Raw genomic sequence first — 25,612 nt, 5'->3', positions numbered from 1 at the left:
CACACTCTATATAAAATATTGTTTTCCACCAGATAATAGGGTGTAACAAGCTGCTTACCACTTTCTGCAACCACTTTACTGTTAGTTAAACCGTGTTCATACAATGCATATAAGTCAATGTCCTGTTTTTGTTCAAATGTAATATCAGTGTCCCACAAGTCAGCATTTTTATACTTGCCATCCAGGGAAACTCTTCTCCTAGAGACATCCTGCTGTCCTGGAACTCTCAGAGGCTTTGATGATGGCGGCTCCATGATGTCCTCATGGAATGGGAAAATGTCCTCCAAAGTCTCACCTCTCTTGTGTGCCTTTGCTTTAGCCCTGGTAGTCACAGCAGACAGCTGGCTTTTCCCCATTAGCAAATCTTTGAATCCGGGTGTGGTTCTTCCAAGGATCACTGGTACTTGTAGTTCTGGAACAACAACTGCTGGCATGGTAAAACATTTCTCATCCAACTGCAGGTCAATATTTGATGTGGAGTATTTTTTTGTATCTCCATGAACACAAGTAATTGGCACTTTGGGAGAGTCCATCTTCTGAGTTATTAGGTTCTCCTTTACCAAGCTTAATTTACTGCCAGAATCAAGCAAAGCATCCACATTCTGTCCATTAACTTGGATTGGCAGCATGAAGTCACTGCTAGCAAAAAATGATCCAGACTTTGTGCCTTTAGTGCTTTTCCTGGAGCAAAATTTAGCTATGTGTCCCTTTTCTTGGCAAATATAGCACATTTTTTCACTGGTGACAGTTTTTAATGGACTTCTGGCTTCTTGACCTCTCCCTCCAGAGAAAGTTCTGAATGGTTTAGCTGGACCAGTTGCAGACCTGCTTAAGTCTCTCTTTGCTAGGATAAAGTCCTCTGCCAAAGAAATAGCTTTGTCAGCATTTTTGGGCCGATGTTTTTTAACCCAAGCAAGAACATCAGCTGGAAGAATTTGTAGAAACTGTTCAAGTATGATTGCTTCACTAATCTGCTCAGTCGTCTTGTTGTCTGGTTTCATCCATTTCATGTATAAGTCTTGCAGGCGAGTAAAGACTTCTCTTGGACCATCAGTGTAGCTGTACTTGAGTTCTCTGAACCTCTGTCTATAGGTTTCCTCACTGATGTCATATCGCCTTAGAATAGTCTCTTTAACCAAGTCATAGTTATTTGCATCATTCATGTTCATGTGGCTATATGCCAGTTGAGCTTGCCCAGTAAGATATGGCGCCAGTCTTACCACCCACTGTTCCTTAGGCCACAGACAGGTATGTGCAATTCTTTCAAATGTGGATAAATATGCCTCAATATCATCTTCTGGAGAAAGTTTTGTCATGCGAGGGTCTTTCCAAGCAACAGGGGGTCTCAGGGTTTGAAACAGCTCCCTCCAGCGTTCATCCTGACGTCGCAATTCCTCGCAATTTCTCCTGGCTTCCTCCATTTGCCTTTTTTCTGCATTGATCTGCTGCACAGTTAACCATTTCATAAGGTCAGCAATGCTCTCTGGTAAAGTCTTTTCAGAAGGCTCAGCAACACTTGGAGTTAATGGAGCAGCTGTGGCTCCTTGCACTTCTGCATCCTCCTCTAGCAGTGCTCTCTGTCTGACACCTTGACTTTCCATATTCACCAGTTTCCTTGCAACAGTTCGCTTTGCAGACTTAGTTGGCGGCTTTGCATTAATACGCCAGGAACGTGTCTTGTACATAACTCCCTTGTTTCTTTAGGCTTGAGTACTTACAGCAATACTCCAAAAATCATCCCACTTCTGACACCATATGTGAAGCATGGGATTTTTTCAAAAAAACAATCGGACCTTGATTGATGACAAGAATCCAAGGAGTTTATTTCAGGAAGTCCAGTTTTAACAAAAAATAATAATTCTTCAGAAAATCTCCATAATGTATACAACAAACACCTTGTACCTCAGGCTGCTGTAGTCTCACAAACTATCCATCATGTGAACTTCACCAACACATACCCAGCTTTCTGGGAATTGGAATCATTTTATACCTTAGACATTTCCCATAATACTCTGCAGTTTTCCCTATAAAACCCTGGAGTTGCTGCAGACTTGCCTCTTATAAGATCAGGGGAGACACACCCAGTGCAACTCCACTCATGCAGGTAAATATGCAAAAACACTTTATAAATCCATGTTAATGTGAACAGTTCCTTAGTGTTAGTATATGGTTCCCAGATGGTAAGACAAGAAATAGTAGGAAAATAGAGCATTAGGTGGCCAGCCTAATGAGGAAAGAAAGAAATAAGAAGCAGTAATAGAACATTCACACAGAGATATTACCAGATCTGGGGTCTTATGTACCACCACTAAGGTTACAAAGAAGAAATCACATGGAAACATAACACAAAATAGTTTACCTCTTCACAGAGGAAAACTCACTTAGAGGGAATTATATATTCCTGACGCCTTGTCAGCAGAGGGCAGGAAGATGGTCTCCTCTTAGAGGCAGAGCGGGTGCCATAGCCGCCTGATCCCTGCTGTTTCACACCGATCACAAGTGCTTAACCTCTCACATGCCATAGTCACATAGGACCATCGCACTCATGAGGTTAGTTTTGCTTTATTGTTTGGTTTGGGCAACAACTGTCCCTGGTGTGGCTATGGCATGGCTCAGTAGTAATATAGAGGATATATATAGAGGTGTGTGTATATATATATATATATATATATATATATATTTATCCTGTAACGTGAAAGCTGCAGCAGAAAAACTATCAAAAAATTGCTGATTTTTGTGTTTTACCTTCCATCAAAAATGTTGTATCTCTCTAGATAGAAAGAGAGAAAATCTAACATTTCTCAAAATGTTATCAATAAAATTAAGGGTGGGTTCACATCTGCACCCCAGTCTTCACTTTCGGGTTTCCATCTTCTGCCCGAGAAACTGGACAGGAGACGGAAACCCAGCGGTCAGTTTTCAAACCCATTCACTTAACTGGGTTTACAAAGTGTCCGGCCATGAGCGTTTTCTGGTCTCCGCAGCGAAACCGTTTTTTTTTTTTTTTTTTTTTTAACCGGACACAAAGTCAGACATGCAGGTCTTTGTGTCCAGTTAAAAAATAAAACAGTTTTGCCGCAGAGACCAGAAAACGCTCACGGGCGGACACTGACTGCCAGTTTCCGTCTCCTGTCAGAGTTTCTCGGGCAGAACCTGCAAAGTGGAGACCGGGCGCTGGTGTGTACCTGCCCTAATTCCAGAAACATAATGACACCAATTAATATTCAGTAAGGGCTAGTTCACACGGGGGCAAGGAGGCGGATTTCGCCTCGAAATCTGCCTCCATACAATGGAGGTCTATTGAGTCCACTAGCATTCTTTTTTCTGCTAGCGGCATGTTGCCACTAGCGGAAAATAGAAGCGAGCTGCCCTTTCTTCAGGCGGATTCCGCGGCTCAGCTTCCTGGCGGCAGCAACCTCCGGTATCCGGCCTGTTCATTTGAGCCGACTCCAGAGGGGGAAGCTGCGACCGTGACGGTCGTGGCAGGCGGGTTTTGACCCGAGAGTGACACGGCTCCCCACATCACTCCCTGTGCCAAAATCCGCCCCCCCCCCTTCCCCCCCCCCCCCATGTGAAGGAGTCCTTAAAGAGGACCTTTCACCACTTTTGGGCACTTTTAGGGCCCCTCCCTCTGCTCACACAGCTTAGACGAGTATCACAATACATAGACGAGTATTACCAGGAGCGGGAGGGGGCGTTCCTCCCCGCTCCACGGTACAGCGCGATTGGCGCCGCGAGGCAGAAGGACGTCTCTGGCTAATGGTCAGAAACGCCCTTCTGACCATAGAGCACTACGGTACCGGCACCGTAAGCTCTTTACACCGGGCACAGATCGGGAAAGCCGACAGTGCGCTGAATTCAGCGCACTGTCAGCTTTCCGGCAGTATATAACACTGCCTGTTAACAAAAGTGGTGAAAGGTCCTCTTTAAGGTCGTCCTACTAAGTATAAGCCCTCGTATGGCTCTAGGAATGAGAAAATAACAACAAAACTTTGAGGCCACAAGAGCAATTTGCTTCTTTATGTGTTAGATTTTTTTTTCCTCTACAGATCATTATTGTAGTCACAGTACAACAGATCTGCAGATTTAGTATTTTATTTAGGATTTTTCATTCAATTGAATTTTATTGATCTTGTTCTCCCTTTTTTTTTTTTCCTGGGGACTGAAACCGCAGTCTTTTGTCTTCTTGGTATTATCGGTGTAAATCTCTGGTAAGGGCTCGTTCACATCTGCGTTGTGGTGTCCGTACTGTAGGTTTCCGTTTCCTGCATAAAACAGAGGCAGGATACGGAAACCTGCAGGAGTCTCTCTCACCCATTCATTTGAATGGGTGAGAGAGATGTCCGGCCGTGAGCGGCAGTGAGCGTTTTGCGCTCTCCGCCGCGAAACCGGGTTTTAGAATCCGGACACAGAGTCGGACATGCAGTACTCTGTGTCCGGATAAAAAAATCCGGTTTCGCGGCGGAGAGCGCAAAACGCTCACGGCCGGACCCGGTCTGAGCTTTCCGACTTCTGGCATGCAGAAGACAGAAAGCTCAGAACGGAAAGAAGAACGCAGGTGTGAACCTAGCGTAACCCATCCTGGGTGCCCGGGGGTCTTGCAGTAGAAGCCCCTTCCTCTGTAATACACCTTACATGTTACTATTGTCCTGTAAAGGTTTAGGCTCTCAGGATCAGAGTCTTCTCCAATCCTAATAGCTATAGCCTGGCTATGGGCATCAGCCATATTTCGGCTATTAGTCTTGTGGATACAGTGATGGTGCCCATCAGATCATTGTGATGTTATAGATCCATCACAAAGACGCTTCTTCCCTGTCTGTGGTGAGTGATCTCTGAGGGACATAGAGAATAGGGACACGCGCACAGTCTTCTGAGTAGATGGGTATTAGTATGGCACATCTTTGGCATACAGCCCTTACGCACTACATTCATTCTGTGCCTCACTTGTCACTTTTTCCAAAAGTGAGTGGACATCTAGGTGGGCTGGGGCGGAAAATCTATGCCAATTCCTGTCTGGTGTAGATATCAGCGCTGGCTCGCAGCCTTTCGCCTGACTTATGAAGAGGTCGGACCCATCTACTAGGGCACCTAGAGGCAGGGCCGGATGTAGATCATATACTGGTATTGTATGGGCTGGAGTCTGCAGTGATCCAGCTCTAATACGAAACCAAATACTAAATATTCTTCACATCGGTCGCCGCCACTTCAGCTGTTCACTCTCGGTCTGTTCCAGTGACGATTCCTTTCTTCTTGTTATGACCTGTCATTGGCGCACGTGTTTATCGCTCTGCTGTTCCTTATGTCCTCCCTTTCTGTACTTCACTCCCGTTAGTAGAGCTGCTGTCCTGCTCGCACCGTGCGATTGTACACGGGGACTCCGTACAGTGACCGCACCGCGCCTCTCGTTCCATCACAAGCTCTTTACGTGACCTATTTTTCCCTTAGCATCATTTCTATAGCAATAGGCAGGATATTTATAGATGGCTGGTGAATGACACAGAGTTTTAACCCGTTTCTGGCTTTATGTACGAGCTATCGCTTTACACGGTCACGTCGTTGGTCATTGCACATGGCCCGGCACCCTATCACGTGGCCTATTTAATTATGCATTAAAGGGAGTCTCCAAATTAATAAAAATGTTAGCTTAGAAAAATTGTCCTAAAATCCCCAGTGCACCTATATGCCCCTGTTTATGCCCTCACTAGGCATTGTTTACTTGGCACGTCTTAGGCCAGGGATTGGCTGCAGCAGTCATGTGAGGTATACATGTACGCCATCACTGTCCAGTGGACTTTGCAAGCCTTGGAGTCCTGCAGCCAGCTCCGTGGTGTCGCTGCTGCAAAAAAAACACTTTACTGCTAGGTTTGTTGTTTTTTTGTTGTTTTTTTCCAGCTTCAGTATTTTTTGTCGTGTTGCTGTTTTATCGTGCGGTTTATGTGCTGGTCACATGATCGGAACCAGCACCCAGCGTCCAGGTCACTCTGTCTCCTTGTGCTACAGGACCTGGTAGACTATGGTAAAGCCGATCCCCCATGGCACATGTAACTACATGTGAAAACAGGAGAGCAGGGAAAAGTCACAACAACCTGTGGACCGGGGTTCTGATCACATGACCCAGGGTCAGCACTAGCCCTAAACCTTCATGGTCCAGCAAGAAAAAAAACGGAACTTGCAAGTAAAAAGTGAACTTCCTGGATAACCTGAACCATCACGACATTGACTTAGACGTTATAGCGCCATCTGGTGCTCAAAGTGTATTGCGACGTGCACGTCCACCTAATGAGCTGAGTGCAGGTGGACGCACATGCTCAGTCCATCTCCCCACAACCTGGTCTTTGCATAGTCATCGTCTGCAGGGTATCAATAGGAATCGCAATTTACCTTGCTTGTCAGGGAAGGATAACCCAGACCTGTACATGCATAGACTTTCTCTTGTAGACCACTGTCTGTCTTTAATCTTTTGCACCTTTTTCTGTTTGCAGGACTACCTTGCTAAGTTTGTGGCATCATGAAGTCCCCCGGGAAGAACTGCAATATTCTTGCTACAGGTTGGAAAATAAAGAAAAAGCAAAGACGATGCAGCATCTAAGTGGCTGATCTACCCGACGTCTCCATCTCGGCGTGCTCGGCTGGACAGAAATGAGATGTTCATGTTACATGTGTGTTTGTTACCATATAAGCTACAGCGCATGGATGGACTTTACCATTTCATAGCAGGGGGAGACTGTTTCCTTCTGAGAGGTTTCTGCTCCTGGAGCGGTGTGGGATATCTGACAGAAATGGATCATGGAAGCGACGGCCGATTCTTCTAACTTGTGTCCTGAGCGTTACTTAACCAAATGCACTTTGTGCGGTTCACACGGCTGTGTAGGATTGGTCCTCCCGGAGTCATGAGTACATATGGCTTATTGCAGTCCTCTTTCTGTTGATACCTTGGCTGAATCACAATAAGAAAATGAATGGTGGAAAGGTATGTGATGGAGGAGACAGTGATGGCGCCCCCCAGTCCGTGCAGGTTCCTGTGGGCTGGCAACGACGAGTGGACCAAAGTGGAGTGCTCTATATTAGGTAAGTGTATACTTGTCACAAAGGTGCAGTGAAAAAAAATGTCCGTTGACCTCTATAGATGGCCGGCGGAAATGCTCATCTTAAGAATGTTGCAGTGTCCTGCACTTTAAAAGGGTTTTCTGGGACTTATTAATTGACCGCCTATCCTATGGACAGGTCATCAGTTGAAGATCAGTGGGGGTCCGACACCCAGTACCCCTGCAAATCAGCACTCCTTCCTTTACAAGTCATGTGACGTCCTAGTCATTGGTCATATATCCTTGTTTGTAGCTCTAGAGCTAAGTTGCAATACCAAGCAGTGTACAGTACTGTGCTGAGGCTGCGGCCTCTTCATACGGCTGACCGGCAGGGGTCTCGAATATTGGACCCCATTGATCTTCAATTGATGACTTATCCTGAGGACATGTCATTAGTTTTGCATTTGTTAAGTCTGGAAAACCTCTTCCGATCTGTGTCATTCTTCATGGACAGGACAGGTTTAGAGCTCCTGCAATCTCATCTGTCCGGGACCCCCAAGGAGGAGATAGAATTAGTTTGTAAGCAGTTTGGTCTTCACAGGTCATGTTATGACCTCACTGGGCTCTGCCGAGTGTGCCTGTGTTTATGACTAAGGAAAGAAGTCCCTGTCACCCATTTCTGGCGGATCAGGATCAGGCTTGTGATACTAAGTATACCCGATCCTTCCAGAGTTTCCATAGGCTCCTATACACATGGACGGTCCTACCAAAATTGTTAGGGCCCGACAGTTGTGTGTATATACAAGTGACAGTCATTTTGCTGTACATTGTAACCCAGAAATCTGCTTGTCATTCTATTTAGTATTATGTTATGTATGTAATACACTAGTACATGTCCCTCCAGTCCATGTACATCGGTCCTCCAGGGGCGGTTTCTACACTCACTCCCCGGGTTCTGTGGAGGACAATCCTCGCTGTACCGTCCTCGGCCTCAACTTTGCAATGTTATTACATAAAAATAGTGGGATGGATAATGCCATGTTTGGGGCCCAGCTGTGTAAGGACATGGAAGCCATTTAGTAGGGTATTGGACAATATTTTACTGAACCAGGCTGATTTAATAAAATATTTTCTGTATTGAAATTCTAAATGTGTTCTAAATTCTGAATGAAAATTCTAAGTGCTAAATGAAATTCTAAGGGCTCGTTCACACGTGGGGCGGATTTTGGCACCGAGAGTGACTCGGGGAGCCGCGTCACTCTCGGGTCAAAACACGACTGTCATGGTCGTGGCTTTCCCGTCCAGAGTCGGCTCAAATGAATGGGCCAACCCCAGAGGTTGCTGCCGCGGATTGCTGTATCCGCCTGAAGAAAGGGCAGCTTGCTTCGTCCAAAGCGACATCTCCTTTAATGCCGGCTCCTACCTACGTCAATCTATAGTATAGCTTATAAAGTGCTGGACCTGTAGATTTTCCTTTCTTTCTTACTTTCCACAGTATAAATCATTCAGCTTTTCATACTTTTTGTCTTCAGCCCAAGCGGATCCCATCTGTCATGTTTGGACCAGGTCAAAGCCTATCTTCTCACGGATGGAACCTGCAAGTGCGGCCTGGAATGCCCTCTTATCCTGCCGAAGGTATCGCCACCTAAGTGTCTGGTCTTTTCTGCTTCAGTTTTCTCTATAGATCATGCTTGAATATATTTAGGCAACAAGTGACCAATCAGTCAGGCTAGGTTCACACATTGACGTGAACAATGGAGATTCTATCAAATAAAACAGCAGTTACCCCTGGACCCTATATACTATAATGGGGTCTGCCAGGTTTCTGCCATTCTTTTTAATGTCACCGTGCAGGACTGTTCTCGCCACTGAATTTTGCTGGAATCTGCGGTGGAGACTCTGATGTAAATGTGAATTTAGTCTCAGTGACATTGATGTCTTGGAAGCAGAAAACCTGAGCAAGTGTAAGGCCGGGTTCACGTGGGGTTTTTTGGTCAGGATTTTGATGCTGTATCCGCCTCAAAATCCTGACCAAAAAGACGGCTCCTGTTGAAATCAATGAGAACCGGTCAGTTCTTTTTTCCGGGAGCGCTTTGTTCCGGCTCCTGGGAAAAAAGAACAGACATGCTCATTGTTCAGGCGGAGTCAACTCGCAAGTCCACCTGAAGACACTTCCAACTAGGTCCATTCATTGGGCCTAATCCGGAACGGAGTGCCCGACTGGTTACCGGTACACTGCATCGGCATCCAGTCGCAGCTACCTGTATTTTGGACCGGAACCTGAGGCGGCTTCCGCCTAGTTTCCGGACCAAAAAACCCTGTGTGAACCCGGCCTAGGCATCTGAGTGTCTTTGGCAGGGATTAAATTGTGATGGCTAGGTGAATGGGTCCGAGCATATCAAAAACAGCAGACTTTTTGGGATGTTCCTGGTTAGCATCTACCAGAAGTAGTCCAAGGAACGACAACAGTCAACCAAGTCATAGGCGCGTAAGGCTGTAGTAACTTCCCTGCTCATCATCTTGATCCAGAATTCTAGGTCCATAGTAAATCTTGGTTTATTTTCCATGCTGTAGATGACTTGGCATTGTCTGATTTATCCGTTTTAGGTGTTTAATTTTGACCCCGGAGCTGCTGTAAAGCAAAGAACTGCAGAGGACGTCAAAGCGGACGAGGACGTGACCAAGCTGTGCATCCACAAGCGCAAGATCATCGCTGTGGCCACACTACACAAGAGCATGGAGGTCCCACACCCGTCACTGGTGTTAACAAGCCCTGGCGGAGGAACAAGTACGTGCAGATCCAGTTTACTACAGTTTAGTGGTTATATTTATTAAGTCGCCTCAGATATTGAGTGTGAGCAGAATAGATGGAGTTATTACTTGTGCTCACCTATAGCACCAACATATTCCTTAGTGTTGTACAGATATTTATTATTCACACCAGACTCAGACAGGTATGGGGCAATTTAGGAGAAACCAAGTAATCTATCCGTATGGGATCTTTCAAAGAATCAAAAGTTTTAAATTCTCTAATATACCTCAAGTCAGACTTTTTTCCCCTGCCCCCCCTGGTGTCTGTATTGCATATTCGATTATGACTAGGCCGGACCGCACTCATTATTATTATTTTTGTCATTATTACGGCACAATAGTAAAGCGGCGACTCTACAATTAAACTGAAGGGGGCGACAGAGGACCAGAGCAATATTATGACAGATCATAGAAAGGAGCAGGGCTGTGACCGTATATCAGATACATCACAAGCACTTCGGGGATAAGTTCTTGATTAATACGATTAATTATATAATTTATTATATAGAATTCTTCCTATAAAATTAGATATTTGGGCGAAAAAAAAAAAACCTTATAGATTAGGAAATCTGTGTCCTAAATCTGAGACGCTAAAGCAGTCCTTTGTAAGCATATAAAAGTAGAAAATGACTGTGAAACACAAACACATTAGGTATCCCTGTGTCTGACAGTGCCCGGTCTACTGAATCTAGGGGATCTGCAGTGCTCCTGTTCCGTCGAGAAGGGGTTAATAGGAGCACTGCAGATACCCTATATTCAGCCAGACTGAATTCCAATGGGGGGGGGGGGGGGAGGGGCAGTCCTCAAGCTCAGGGAAGGGGCAGACAGACAATCAAAACACCCCTCCTCTTCCCCAGCACGTACTGCACCCAAAAACGCTGACCATTTTAATTTTTGAAATTTTCCAGTAGCTGCTGCATTTCCCCCCTAGGCTTATACTCGAGTCAATACGTTTTCCCAGTTTTTTTGTGGTAAAATTAGGGGCCTCGGCTTATATTCGGGTCGGCTTATACTCGAGTATATACGGTAGTAATAAATGAACAAGCGTTGTTTTAGGTGGTTGTACACTATCCAGACTATGCAGGGACACAGCCCTTTGATCAGGGGGACGGGGACCACTCTGTTCTCAAGTTATTTGTATGTTTTTGAGAGTAATAACAGAGGAACCTCACATAGCAAAGATACTCCCGAATTATCATGGGAAATGTAAGGACTTGCAAAAGCAGAGCTGTCAGGAGAGGCCATGTCTCCTGTTGTTGCAGAGGATTCCCTATTCATTGGGTTACTTGCAGTGAGAGAGGTTCCTAGTCTTATCTGCGGCTTATTTATTGCACTTTTTTTGTTGCATTACCTACATGTGATCTATTTGTTTTATTTGTCCAGATTCTGCTCCTGTCGTGTCCGCCCGCGTAACCACCCCGCGATCCATGAGAAATAAATCACTCGAGGGCATTGTGAATTCTGCGCTGCCGGAATGTAAAAATCCATTCAAGCTCATGGTTAAAGACCACGTGGGCTCTCAGCCACATGAGCTTCATCCCGCATATACACCACAAAGGTTAGGTAGCAGCGAGCATGGACAGAAATCGCCATTTCGTGGGGGCCATGGCAACATGACGAGTCCGGCCTCATCTGGATCCCAGATTTACGGTGATGGATCTGCGTCTCCAAGGACCGACCCATTGGGAAGCCCTGACGCGTTTACAAGGAACAATCCCAACTATCACGCTCCACCCAATTCCAGTCCCATTCATGTGAACAGGACTCCCATCTCTCCGCACTCCATCATGCTGCACGGATCCCCGGTGCAGCAGTCATGTGCTATGGCTGGTAGGACAAATTTACCTTTGTCTCCAACATTTGCAAGTCCAGTGTTAAAGAAAACCATTTGCAATTATCCACCCAACATGGATCTATCCCGTGCAATGTTTCATCATAAACAAACACCAGGTCCTCCACCTCCCCTGCCGCCACCACCACCTCCGCCGCCACCTCCTCCACCACTTTGTGCTCTTCAGAAAAAGCCATTAACGTCATCCGAGAAAGATCCGCTTGGTATTCTCGACCCCATCCCCAGCAAACCGGTTCTTCAAACCCCTGTAATGAACACTACCACATTTCATCCAAACGTTCACTCTCAGGTACCCGTGATGAATGTAAACATGCCACCCGCCGTCGTTCCTTTGCCAAGTAATCTTCCATTGCCAACCGTCAAACCCGGTCACATGAATCACGGTAATCACATTCAGAGAGTCCAACACCCGACATCCCCATCACCCGTCACCTCTCCGGTTCACACCATGCCCCCTGGTATGGGAAGGATCGAGGCATCACCCCAAAGATCACGTTCTTCTTCCACGTCATCTGATCATGGAAATTTCATGATGCCTCCCCTGGGAACGCAACCTACCTGCGGTGGCCTCAAACTCCCGCCACGTTCTCCAAGGCCCAGTATGGGCTCTCCAAGACCCTCCATGCCGTCAAGTCCATCGACAAAGCCTGATGGACATCACCAGTACAAAGATATCCATAATCCATTGATCGCTGGAATGAGCAATGTATTAAACCCTCCCAACAACAACGTTTTCCCCCCCTCTTCGGCTGGTAACGCTCCTGTTAAAGGTCAGACGGGATTGCTGGGGATGCCTTTAAATCAGATCTTGAACCAGCATAACGCCGCCTCCTTCCCAGCGAGCAGTTTACTTTCAGCAGCAGCCAAAGCACAGCTAGCAAATCAAAATAAACTCGCTGGTAGTAATAGCAGTTCCGGATCTGCCGTCAGCTGCGGCAGCAATGATGGAAATAGCACTTTACCCGCCATGTTTCCCCCAGCCTCCAACGTACTACTACCACCACCACCGGCCGAGGGGCAGAGCGGCCGAGCGGCTCTCCGAGACAAGTTGATGTCTCAGCAGAAGGACTTAAGAAAAAGAAAACAACCCGCGTCGACGATGGTCAATCTTCTCAAGCCGCCGCCCATGGATAATCCGAGCCTACAAAAAGCAGGAGGCGACCTGATGCGGAAACAAGGGCAAAATTCATTCCCCATGAATTCAATGTCTCAACTTCTCCAAACCATGAGTTGTCAGAACTCCCACATGAACAGCAATAGCGCCATTCCCGACTCCAACATGAGTTTGCCTTGTCCTGCCAACCAGCTGGGTTACAACGACAACGGCCTGAACGCCGCCAATCTCCATAATTCACTGGCACTCAACCTGCCAATGAGAGGGGAGGGCGTCCCCTGCCAAAATCCAAACACTAACTTTGTTCATGGCAACAGTCCAGTTCCTAACGCTCATCTCACTGGACTCATCAACCAGATGCAAAGCGGTAGCGGTTACGGGATGTTACCCCATCCAGGGAACCCGTTACATCTCAACCCATCCCAGCCAAGAATGCCGACATCATCCTCTATACCAATGATTGCCAACAGCATTGGTAACAGTTCAGATTCAGGTATGCTCTTCACCTGAGTTTTCCTCTGTCTTATGGGATTGCCTGGCTGGGTGGGTGTATTACTAAACCAATCAGACTCTCACGTTACTATTTATATGTACAGAATTATTATTATTATTATTATTATTATTATTATTATACTTTTATATTTATTGTTTTCTCCTTCATTTTTATTTTGTTTTTATTTTTTTTGCATAAAATAAAAATAGCAGAAACCGCTTGTTGGGATTTGTTTGATGCCACTTCTTCATTCACTTGGGCCAGGCAAGTTTTTTTGGATTTGATCTAGGGAAAGGAAAGCAGAAGTCCCTCGCGGCCAGAGATAAAAACAATGGGGCAGATTCATTAAAGGGATTCTACCATTAATATCAAATTTATTGTCCCTTAAGAAAGGCTATTCTTCTCCTACCTTTAGATGTCTTCTCTGTGCCGCCGTTCAGTTGAAATCCCAATTTTCGTCTGTATGTAAATGAGTTCTCTCGTAGCACTGGGGGCGGGCCCTATCTCTCAACAGCACTGGGGGCATCCCCAATACTGCGAGAAAACTCTCCAGCGCCGCCTCCATCTTCTTCAGGAATGGACTCTTCACGCATCTTCTGGCGCTGACGGTCAAACTTCTAGGCCTTGGGCAGAGCTGACTGCGTATGCTTACCGGCCACAAGAAAATGACCGCTTACTTACTGTGTAAGTCGGCTCTACCCCAGGCCTAGAAGTTTGACCGCCAGCGCCGGAAGAAGAGGCGTGAAGAGGCCGTTCCTGAAGAAGATAGAGGAGGTGCTGGAGAGTTCTCTCGCAGCATTGGGGATGCTCCCATTGCTGCTTGAGTGCTGGGGCCCGCCCCCAGTGCTGCGAGAGAACTCATTTGCATACAGACCAAAAACGGGATTTCTATGGAACGGCGGTTTGGAGAAGACATCTAAAGGTAGGAGAAGAATAGCCTTTCTTAAGGCTATTCCTACGCGTTAGAGACAAAAAATTAGATTTTGATGGTAGGATCCCTTTAAGGCCAGTGTATTAGATGGCAGCTACGGTGGAGGATTCACCGACTTCAGAATGAGGTGCAGGCCTTGTCATGAGCCGGCCGCGTTGTCCGCTGGTGTAGATTTCTGTCATCCTTTTACACCACAAAAGTGATGTAAATGATAGCAAATCTGGTGCAGCCCAGGGTCCCGCACACTCGGTAAAGTGGCGAAGGCATCTCAAAAACACCACTTGCGACTGCTTTAATCACAAATGATGTTGGGGCGATGCAATAGACGCAGACAGAGCCCTCTCTATTGGGTATCCGTCTGCATTCACCCCCATGTAAAAAGAGCATTCACATCTGCACTAGAGGCTCTACTGGAGACTCAGTCGCAGAGTTCACCAAAAAATTGACATGGAGGGTGTTTCAGTTTAAACATGACGAACATCCGATGGACCCCATTATAGTCAAAGGGTCCGCTGGGCTCCATTTGTTGCCCCATTATCCCCCAATGGACAAGAATAACGTAGAGTCAGCATTAGTGTGAACCAACCTGAGGAAGATGGTGTCGATTATGTATGTTACATTATAGTAAGTGGGGGGGTGTCCTCCGGTGTCGATCTACTACAGTTAACGTCCTTTTGACCTCAGCCTATGACAGAAAAAGCCATGTTTCCGCAATGTGGGTCCTCCAGGAATTGGAGCAACCTGTGGGGAGGCTAGAGGGGAATGTATAGGGGAAAAAAGTATACATGCCTGGCGGTCTGCTGCCACCACCAGTGTCCATTTAGCCTTGTGCCTCACTGCCAGAAGACCTGTTCCCATTTAGGAGCTGGTTATGTCGCTGGTCCTTCTCCAGTGACCACACAGGTCACAGATTGGTCTCAGCGATCACGTGGCACACTTGGCTTCCGGCAACGACGAACCTAAATGGACACTGACCAAGGCCAACAGAACACAGGGGACACATGGATTGACCAACCCCTTTAACCTAAGAACGTGAACTAACACCTAAACGCTCATTTTCTTCCCATAGCAATCAGCTGTTCATATTGTGTTCCTGTAACACGTTCATTTGAGTCCACAACCACCCCGCACCATCTTACCTGCACTCAGCCACCAGGATACGCTCCACAATCTGTATGACCATGGTAACTGGATCTAGTAAAGGGGTTGTCTAGGATTGAAGTTATGAGTTGTAGTACCAGCATATGACCACTATACAGGGACTGGCGCTGTTTCCTGCCACATGTTACAAAACGTAACAGAAGCAACTCCGGACAGCTGATTGGTGTGGGGGCCGGTGATACCCCTTACCGATTTGGATATTTAAGGGTAAAAAAAAAAAAAAAAATCAGACCCTAGACAAACCCTTTAATAAGAGCGTGTATTCCTAAACCAATCAGTGTAAAGGTTTTGTCAGGCTTTGTTGGAGAGTCTGTGTGATGACATCACCTGTCAAAGGGGAATTTTTCTTAAAGGGGATGTATCGCCTATATTTTTATTATTAATACATTACAGATGCATATATTTATTTTTTTGTCTGTATATGTTTTGGGGTTGTTCATCTTGTCATAGTTTACCACATGACCTCTAGGAATCCGTAGTCTGACCTCTATCTATGAGAATATTATGGGCACGTCCTGGGACTGGGCAAAAGTCATTGCTGTTTGTGTGTGTTTTGTTAAGTTACAAAAACTATACCAATGTGATATCGCTGTAATCAGAGCGACTCGATATCGGCCAAGCACTGGCCAGGTTATACCCAACTATCTGCTTACAAAACAAAACGAATGGCAATTTATCTCAGACAAACAAAAATGGCCGTCCCATGGACCCCTTACCATGCTGGTGTCATATATACTATAGAAGTTGCTGTAAACCGGAATACGAGGCATTTACAGTCATAGTGGAGATGGTGAAGGATCTGGGATTCATCTCCCTCCAGACCTTCTGGTGAAAAATCTTTAGTTAAGGGTTTCTTGGGCAAGAGATTCCATTTTCTTCATTAAATACATATCATGTGCTGTTCTCCTCCTGAGGGGTTTAGTTTTGTTTTGTTGCTCACCCACTGAATAGTCTCTAATGCCCCTCATGTTGCCACTGCCAGTTCATCATCAATTTTCATCTTGGCTCCACCCCCACAGTGTCTACCCAATAATAAGCCTGTAGGAGCCCTGACAGTGTTATACACTATGTATTATAGATAGGTTCCTAGGAGCCCTGACAGTGTCATACACTATGTTTTATAGATAGGTTCCTAGGAGCCCTGACAGTGTCATACACTATGTATTATAGATAGGTTCCTAGGAGCCCTGACAGTGTCATACACTATGTATTATAGATAGGTTCCTAGGACCCCTGACAGTGTCATACACTATGTTTTACAGATAGGTTCCTAGGAGCCCTTACAGTGTCATACACTATGTATTATAGATAGGTTCCTAGGAGCCCTGACAGTGTCATACACTATGTTTTATAGATAGGTTCCTAGGAGCCCTGACAGTGTCATGCACTATGTTTTATAGATAGGTTCCTAGGAGCCCTGACAGTGTCATACACTATGTATTATAGATAGGTTCCTAGGAGCCCTGACAGTGTCATACACTATGTATTATAGATAGGTTCCTAGGAGCCCTGACCGTGTCATACACTATGTTTTATAGATAGGTTCCTAGGAGCCCTGACCGTGTCATACACTATGTATTATAGATAGGTTCCTAGGAGCCCTGACCGTGTCATACACTATGTATTATAGATAGGTTCCTAGGAGCCCTGACAGTGTCATACACTATGTATTATAGATAGGTTCCTAGGAGCCCTGACAGTGTCATACACTATGTATTATAGATAGGTTCCTAGGAGCCCTGACAGTGTCATACACTATGTATTATAGATAGGTTCCTAGGAGCCCTGACAGTGTCATACACTATGTATTATAGATAGGTTCCTAGGAGCCCTGACAGTGCCATACACTATGTTTTATAGATAGGTTCCTAGGAGCCCTGACAGTGTCATACACTATGTATTATAGATAGGTTCCTAGGAGTCCTGACAGTGTTACACAATATGTATTATAGATAGGTTCCTAGGAGCCCTGACAGTGTCATACACTATGTTTTATAGATAGGTTCCTAGGAGCCCTGACAGTGTCATACACTATGTATTATAGATAGGTTCCTAGGAGCCCTGACAGTGTCATACACTATGTATTATAGATAGGTTCCTAGGACCCCTGACAGTGTCATACACTATGTTTTACAGATAGGTTCCTAGGAGCCCTTACAGTGTCATACACTATGTATTACAGATAGGTTCCTAGGAGCCCTGACAGTGTCATACACTATGTATTATAGATAGGTTCCTAGGAGCCCTGACAGTGTCATACACTATGTTTTATAGATAGGTTCCTAGGAGCCCTGACAGTGTCATACACTATGTATTATAGATAGGTTCCTAGGAGCCCTGACAGTGTCATACACTATGTTTTATAGATAGGTTCCTAGGAGCCCTGACCGTGTCATACACTATGTATTATAGATAGGTTCCTAGGAGCCCTGACAGTGTCATACACTATGTATTATAGATAGGTTCCTAGGAGCCCTGACAGTGTCATACACTATGTATTATAGATAGGTTCCTAGGAGCCCTGACAGTGTCATACACTATGTATTATAGATAGGTTCCTAGGAGCCCTGACAGTGTCATACACTATGTATTATAGATAGGTTCCTAGGAGCCCTGACAGTGCCATACACTATGTTTTATAGATAGGTTCCTAGGAGCCCTGACAGTGTCATACACTATGTATTATAGATAGGTTCCTAGGAGTCCTGACAGTGTTACACAATATGTATTATAGATAGGTTCCTAGGAGCCCTGACAGTGTCATACACTATGTATTATAGATAGGTTTCTGGGAGCCCTGACAGTTTTATACTCGATGTTTTAAGCTGTGGTTTGTACCAAACTTGTTTGACCTGAAATAAATCTTGGTCCCAAGCAATCTGATCTCAAAATGAAATGAATTTTAAGAGGTTTGACCTTCTGTAGCAACGACCTGCATAATACAGATAACATGTCGTTTTAGCTGCAACAAAAAAATAAAACCCATATACATGCGCATATGCATTTTTTTCCCCTAAATCCTCCATAGTGTGAATTTATTTTTATCAGCTTCCCAGTACATGGTATGAAATAATACGACTATGAAGTACACTCTGCCCTATAAAAAAATAAAATAAAGGTATGGCTTTTGGTAGGTGGGGATTAAAAAATGAAAATCGAAAAATTGCTGTGGCGCAAAAGGGTTAAACAATAGGTCCCTATAACCTATCAGAAGTTGGTTAAATCCTTGACACTGTTTTTGGGTCCTTGCTATTCTTGCAGAGATCCACCTGTTGTGGGCAAAGGCCACACGAGTCAGGTCTGCAGAAGATCTCTCCATGGCAAAAAGCAACTTTTCCCAGTTTCCACCTTTGTATTACAAGTGTTACATACAACGGCCAAAGAGATAGCAATCATTTGAACTGTGGGTTTTTGGATGGGATTTGTTTAAGTTCCCCCCACCTACAATTAATTGCATTTAAAAAAAGCACGGGATAATATTCCTGTTATTGTACAGGTTTTGCTGACAAAAGCAAATAATCCACTAGGATTTCGTTTTATTGTCCTCTGAATGAAAGGCTGTTGGAAAGTGAATGACGTGGTGTCAGGGAAGCGCAGACCTTTGTTCTTCTGTCCGTACGATCTTGCTGCACACCTGTTACCTGTATACAATGGCAGCAGCTGCTTTGTGGCCCGTTCAGTAGTAAAGGACTGTTTGGCTCTCGCTGCACTAAAATTTGCATCCTCTTGTTTGCTGGGTTACTTGTTTATAGTGATCTAGATTATGTTACATCACCTTTGCATTTGTTTGTCCCTTAGGAGGTCCCTTACCTTTGTCTTCGGTAGCAATAGCCGGCGCAGGTCAGCCAGCCATTACAAAGACCACGTCTGTCCTCCAAGATGGCGTCATAGTCACTACAGCATCTGGGGTACCAATGCAGAGCCATCATGTAATGGGTAACAACTTCCCATTTCCAGGACCAGAGCACACAAATCACTTTGCACAGAACACTAACAACAACCTTCCACGACCTGTCAATCCCAATCTCCTGAATGCTCTGCCAATGGCGTTACCCATGAATCAGCAGCATCTACTGAACCAGAACATCCTGCACATGCTGCAGCCCTCCGCAGGAGAAGGTAAGGCCGGAACTCCAGAAAGTCTCCTCTTCATGTGGCTTTTTGTTTTTTAACTTGAATTCCGATACTGATGACATGATTATGGGGCAGCCATCTTGCCTGAGTTGTTATTAAAGGGATTCTATCATTAAAATGACATTATTTTGCTCCCGAACATGTAGGAATAGCCTTAAGAAAGGCTATTCTTCTCCTAGCTTTAGAAGTCTTCTCTGCACCGCCGTTCAGTAGAAATCCGGGTTTTATTTGGTATGCAGATGAGTTCTCTCGCAGCACTGGGGGCGGTCCCAGTGCTGCGAGAGAACTCTCCATTGCCGCCTCCATCTTCTGGAACGACCTCTCTCCGCGTCTTCTTCTGGCACTGGGTTCAAACTTCTACACGTGCGCAGTCGGCTCTGCCATCGGGCCTCAGCGTAAACAGCCACAAAAAAAATGGCCGTGGGCATGTGCAGTTGGATCTGCCTGAGGCCTGATGTCAGAGCCGACTGAAAATGCATAGAAGTTTGAAGCCAATGCTGGAAGAAGACGCGTGAAGAGGCTGTTTCAGACGAAGATGGAGGTGTAGCTGGAGAGTTCTCTCGCAGCATTGGGGACGCCCCCAGTGCTGTTTGAGCGCTGGGGCCCGCCCCCAGTGCTGCAAGAGAACTCATTTGCATACGGAAGAAAAACGCGACTTCTACCGCATGGTGGCCCGGAGAAGACAACTAAAGGTAGGAGGCGAATAACCTTTCTTAAGGCTATTCCTACGTGTTCGAATAGCACGCACCCATAGGAATGAATGGACGCAGCCGACACGCAGAGGGGGTTAAGCAGCCGGCTGCTGGCAAAGTCTGCGTGCCGGCCGCTTCCATTCATTCCTATGGGTGCGTGTTATTCGAAACGGGAGTTTTGAATAGTACTCGCTCATCTCTAATAGAATCCCTTTAACCATATTAGTAGAGTTGCTTTACCGCTGCCCCCTGCGATACCTGTCTATGGCTCATAGGGGGGATTTATCATGCCCTGTACCCAAGTTTTCTGGTGTACAAAGCATTAAAGAGTTGAACATTTTTGCACAAGTCTGTGTTTTGTGCAAATATTTGTGACCTTTTTCACTACCCTCGCCACTTGCCTGAAATGACGTAACAAGTAGAGGGATGTTTTATGATCATTTACACCATTTTGCTGGCATAAATGATGACCAAAGTATACACCAGCTACAAGCTGGCCTAGATTCCAGTGCAGAAACGTAACCCGGTTTAGGAGATATGACTGGTGCTAGTCTACATAAATCTTCCCCATTGACCTCTATGGTAGAGTGTTGTGGGCATGCTCTGTAACCTTTACACTGTGCAGGGAGGGGTAAGACATTGAACAAACAATTAGACTAGCCAAAAGTTAGTTGCACAAGCGCGTGGCTGCAGTGGTCACGAGCACTTGTACGCCATGATATCACTGCAGGAAAAGTCAAGTGATGCGGAGCAGTGGAACAGCAGCGTTACAGCGGTGGGGGTAGGTCCAAGGTAAGTTTAGGATTTTATCTTGATTTATTTATTTTTTTCATACTGTTTTTGCTCATAATATAGTCATATATGATATGGTACAATACAATACATGATCAACCCCTTGTATACCAGTATACTACTACCAACACTGCTTCTGATATTGTACAACCCCTTAAAGGGATCCTATCATTGAGAATGAATTTTTTGTCCCTAACACGTCGGAATAGCCTTAAGAAAGGCTATTCGTCTCCTACCTTTAGATGTCTTCTCCGCGCTGCCGTTCCGTAGAAATACCAGTTTTCGCCGGTATGCAAATTAGTTCTCTCGCAGTACTAGGGGCGGGCCCCACCGCTCAAACAGCACTGGGGGTGTCCCCAATGCTGCGAGAGAACTCTCCAGCTCCGCCTCCATCTTCGTCAAGAACGTCCACTTCCTGTGTTTTCTTCCGGCGCAGGCAGTGAAACTGTAGGCCTCGGACAGAGTCCTCTGCGCATGCCCACAGGCCACAAGAAAATGGTTGCTTACTTACTGTGTGACGAAAATGAAGACAGCGCTGGAGAGTTCTCTGGCAGCATTGGGGACGCCCCCAGTGCTGTTTGATAGGATGTCTGATAGGATCCCTTTAAAGAGGTCTACCTCAAAAGTTTTATTCTATTTTTTTTGTTTGTATAATATTGATGACCAATAGGAGTTTAGTTTTGATCTGCCTGGAGTCTGGATGTTCACGTGGGTTTGCTCTCATACATATTACTCATCTATAGGATAATCTGGAATTAATATTGTGCGTCCCGGTGGAGACGGACACCGACATGAAACTTGAGTGATGGTACTCTATGCAGCACTATGGAATAGGATGGCGCTATAGGAATAACAATAAATCCATCCCTACTGCAGAGTATCTTTGGCTGTTATGTAGCTGTCTGCACTGAGATACTGGAGCAGGTGCCTTAGTTGCGTCATGTAAAAAACGCAGTCTGGGCAAGTTTCTATATTAATCAGGTTTTAGTTTTCGGTTTGGTTGCTGCGCTTAGTGTTCCCCAATGTCTTGTTGTGCCCGACCTCAAACTAGGGCTTAGTAATGGCAACAAAGGAAATGCAGAATCTGCAACTACAACTCCCAGCATGCTCAGTCACGTTACCACTGTCCTCACCCGTCTTCCATACTCCTCCTCAGAGTCCATAATGTGTAATGTAATGTCTTCCAGGAGAGCGCCCTCCGGTGAACAACCCCCTGAATAACCATCAGCTGTCTCACCTTCAGTCCATACTAAACAACAATCAGCAGCAGCAGCTCCTGCAGGGCTTTCCCAATCTCCATGCCTTGAAAGGACACGCTCCTGGGCCTCCGAACAACATAAACCCCATGGCCTGCTTGTTCCAGAACTTCCAGGTAACTGTTTTAGGCAGGCTGTGCAGTCGGTAGGTCCCCGGGGTGAACGGCTGACAGCTATGGTCAGTCAGAAGCAGTAAAAACTCCTCTAAATTGTGGAAGAAAACCTAGTGATTGATTCCTCTGTATCAGAAGTGATGTGTCGCATTCATTACACGATATTGATTATTGTATAAGATGATTTAACTGGTTCCCGATCCATGGTGTATCATTACATCGGTGTAATAGGACGTCATGAAGATGGCGCCGGCTTCAGAACATCCTCAGGAGAAGATGTCCGCTTTCATATCCTTCTGTACAGCTGAAGTGGCGCTGATTCTGCTACGATAACTCGCGGCAGAATCAGCGCTGATCAAAAGACTCCCATTGACTTCAATGGGTTCCGTTTTCCCGCGCGGGACACATTTTAATCAATGGGTTAAAAAGCCTCGCAATGAAGTCAATGGGAGTCTTTTTATCAGCGCTGATCGTGGCAGAATCAGCGCCACTTTACTCCGTGTGAATGCCCCCTAAGATGTCACCATCACGCTTTGCATTTGTGCTGATGTGTTTCCATGCTGACAGGGGGCCTCCCTGATTGCTTTGAGGTTTACCCTTTTCCACATGGCCCTCCCTTCCTCACAATCCCAATGCCAATATAAATAAATGTGCAGCAGCCATAGCTTCCCAAGATGGCACCTGAGTCCATTTTGCACAGGTCTTGTCAGCCTTCAGTACAGGAACAGTTCCAGGATATCCTTAGTTTCCTTGTATCTCCTGCACCTGCACTGAATGTGGCTGCTGCACAGTACAGGACACAACCGCAATCCAGTGAAGCGATGGAAGCACTGGGGTTATATGGGCACTGGGGGTTCTCCGTGCAGATTAAGATAAGACATTTTATGACCTGACAGCGGACAACCCACGTAGTCACCCCCATCTTACTCCTGAGCACAATGGGGTCCATTCCTTTTCTTATGGACGCTGTTCTGTTTCATATCCCACAGGTGAGAATGCAAGAAAACAAAGAGGTGAACGCCCAGATGGGATTATCGTCAATCCATGAAAACCCCAACTCTGCACTTCCTCCATTTCCAGAGAAATCCTGTACCATGCCGCATAGGACAGAACAGTACATAAAAGATAACGTACGGGAGGCAGACGGCTCGGTGGACGCCATTTATAAAGCGGTAGTAGACGCAGCCAGTAAAGGAATGCAAGTGGTCATCACGACGGCCGTGTCCAGCACAACCCAGATGAGCCCCATCCCAGCACTAAGTGCCATGAGTGCCTTCACTGCATCCATCGGTGACCCGTTAAATCTCTCGAGTGCGGTGAGCGCTGTCATCCACGGTAGAAACATGGCCAATTCTGATCACGAGGTGGTCAGAACAAGGAACTCTAGAGGTAACCGGATGAGGAAAAACGTAGATCACGGCAAACATATGGCGGATGGGGACGGGTTTGATTATTTCAAAGCAGGATGCAATACACCTAAAAGACAGTGGAATGGGGGTCAGAGTCCTGGAGACATGAACAGGTGGAAATGTGAGGAGGTTCTGGACCACAACGCACAGGTCCATGGCAATCCTTACCAAGCAAGATCTGGCAACGTCTCTATATTGCACTCCTTCGAAGATGAGCAGTGCCAGATTTTGCTGCCCCCCAGGCATTGTCCGAATGATAAAATGCTAGAGGATAATTTCAGGTTTAACCATTACAAAAGAACTATGATGAGTTTTAAAGAGAGGTTGGAAAGCACGGTGGAACGTTGCGCCCACATGAATGGCACCCGGGCCACCCCGCACAGAGGGTACGGAGATTTGCTCAGCATCCCCAAACAAGAGATCAGCATGGAGGAACAATCTCCCAGCTCTTCCAACAGTTTGGAAAGTTCTTTAGCAAGAGACTATATCCATTATAATGGAGACTTCCATGCCAAAGGCATGAACGGGTGCGCCCCGAGTCCCTCGGACACCAAGAGTATCAGTAGTGAGGACGATCTGAGGATACCCGACTCCCCCTCTTCAAATGACTTAATGCCTTATAGGCCAAGGACGTTTAATATGGTCTGGGGACAGATTAAAGGACTGGCCTCCTGGCCCGGGAAGTTGGTGCGGGACGACCTACACAACTCCTATCAACAGAACTCCGAGGAGGGGAAGGTACAGCACCAGGTCTCCATTTTTATTTAGGACGTTTGTGGTTTTAGGATGTATGAATGGGACTTGAAATACCCAATAAAAACCTACCTGTGTGGTTCTGGGACACGTAGGGAATGCGTAGGATTTTTTACCTATAAAGTTTTTTGTGGCGTTCAGTAGTACAGTTGAAACTTTGTACTATATTTTAGAAAAATGCTTCTTTCTCTGCTTTATCAGGCTCCTTTCTCCCATCCTAAACTGCTCATTAATGCTGAATTCTTAGCCAAGTTCATCTTGGTAGACAAGATGGACTGTCAGCTTGCAGCCAAACTTTGTCTGGTTAAAAAAAACGGATAGGTAGAAGACGCCCGCGGGTGGTCACTTTGCAAACCCATTCAAGTGAATGAGTTGTTGGGTTTCCGTCTCCTATCCAGTTTCTCAGGGCAGAAGACGGAAACCCGCCGGATTGTGCAAACCGAAGACCGGGCGCAGATGTGATCCCGCCCCTACATGTTGATGCTGTGAGGAGAAATAAACCCTCCCCTCTCTACCCTAACTTCCCTTTTCCACTCCCTGTGATCCTGTCTTGCTTATCTAATGAGTATCTATGGACAGTCATTGACTAGCAACAGGAAGTGAACTTCAAATGATGTAGAAGGGAGATGTCTAGTGAAAGGAACTTTAGAGAGGTTTCTTTTTAGAATTTAAATAGAACATTTTTAATAAAAGTGCATTTGGGTCCGGAATCACTCGCTCTATGAGACTAAGTTGTCTGAAAATTTATAGATTATTTCAGTCATTTTCTAATAGGTCTTATATGTGACAAACCATAGTAAAAGTTGATGCAGAAAATAACGATATGGGTAAGTTTAGATATAGCGGATGTACATTGGACCTGCTTATTCTGTTGCAAAGATTTAGGCCTAAATATTTATCCAGAATACCCATATAGCGTCATTAGCAGATATACGGTATTATTTATTGACTTCTATAAAGCATCATGTCCATTCTACTGTCTGCTAAGTCAAGGCAGCAGGAATAACATGATGTACTGACTATCCAGGTCGAGATGACTGTATGTAGATGTCAGCTGTAGATATAGATATAATCTC

At 45.7% G+C, this 25,612-nt stretch overlaps 1 protein-coding gene across 1 annotated transcript in view; it reads left to right on the top strand.

Annotated features, from left to right (window-relative positions):
• MBD5 (methyl-CpG binding domain protein 5) overlaps positions 1–25,612 on the top strand; it is a 53,868-nt gene that overhangs the window by 18,674 nt on the left and 9,582 nt on the right. Inside the window, exons 3-9 of the mRNA XM_075284521.1 lie at positions 6,483–7,068; positions 8,558–8,660; positions 9,633–9,813; positions 11,220–13,295; positions 19,186–19,506; positions 22,193–22,377; positions 23,364–24,521. Coding sequence (XP_075140622.1) covers positions 6,956–7,068; positions 8,558–8,660; positions 9,633–9,813; positions 11,220–13,295; positions 19,186–19,506; positions 22,193–22,377; positions 23,364–24,521 — 4,137 coding nt within the window. The 5' untranslated portion in view covers positions 6,483–6,955. The remainder of the gene's footprint in view (positions 1–6,482; positions 7,069–8,557; positions 8,661–9,632; positions 9,814–11,219; positions 13,296–19,185; positions 19,507–22,192; positions 22,378–23,363; positions 24,522–25,612) is intronic.

This window comes from Leptodactylus fuscus, chromosome 8 (assembly GCF_031893055.1).
Source record: "Leptodactylus fuscus isolate aLepFus1 chromosome 8, aLepFus1.hap2, whole genome shotgun sequence".
Lineage (NCBI taxonomy): Eukaryota > Metazoa > Chordata > Amphibia > Anura > Leptodactylidae > Leptodactylus > Leptodactylus fuscus.
This window is presented reverse-complemented; position numbering and strand designations above follow the sequence as displayed.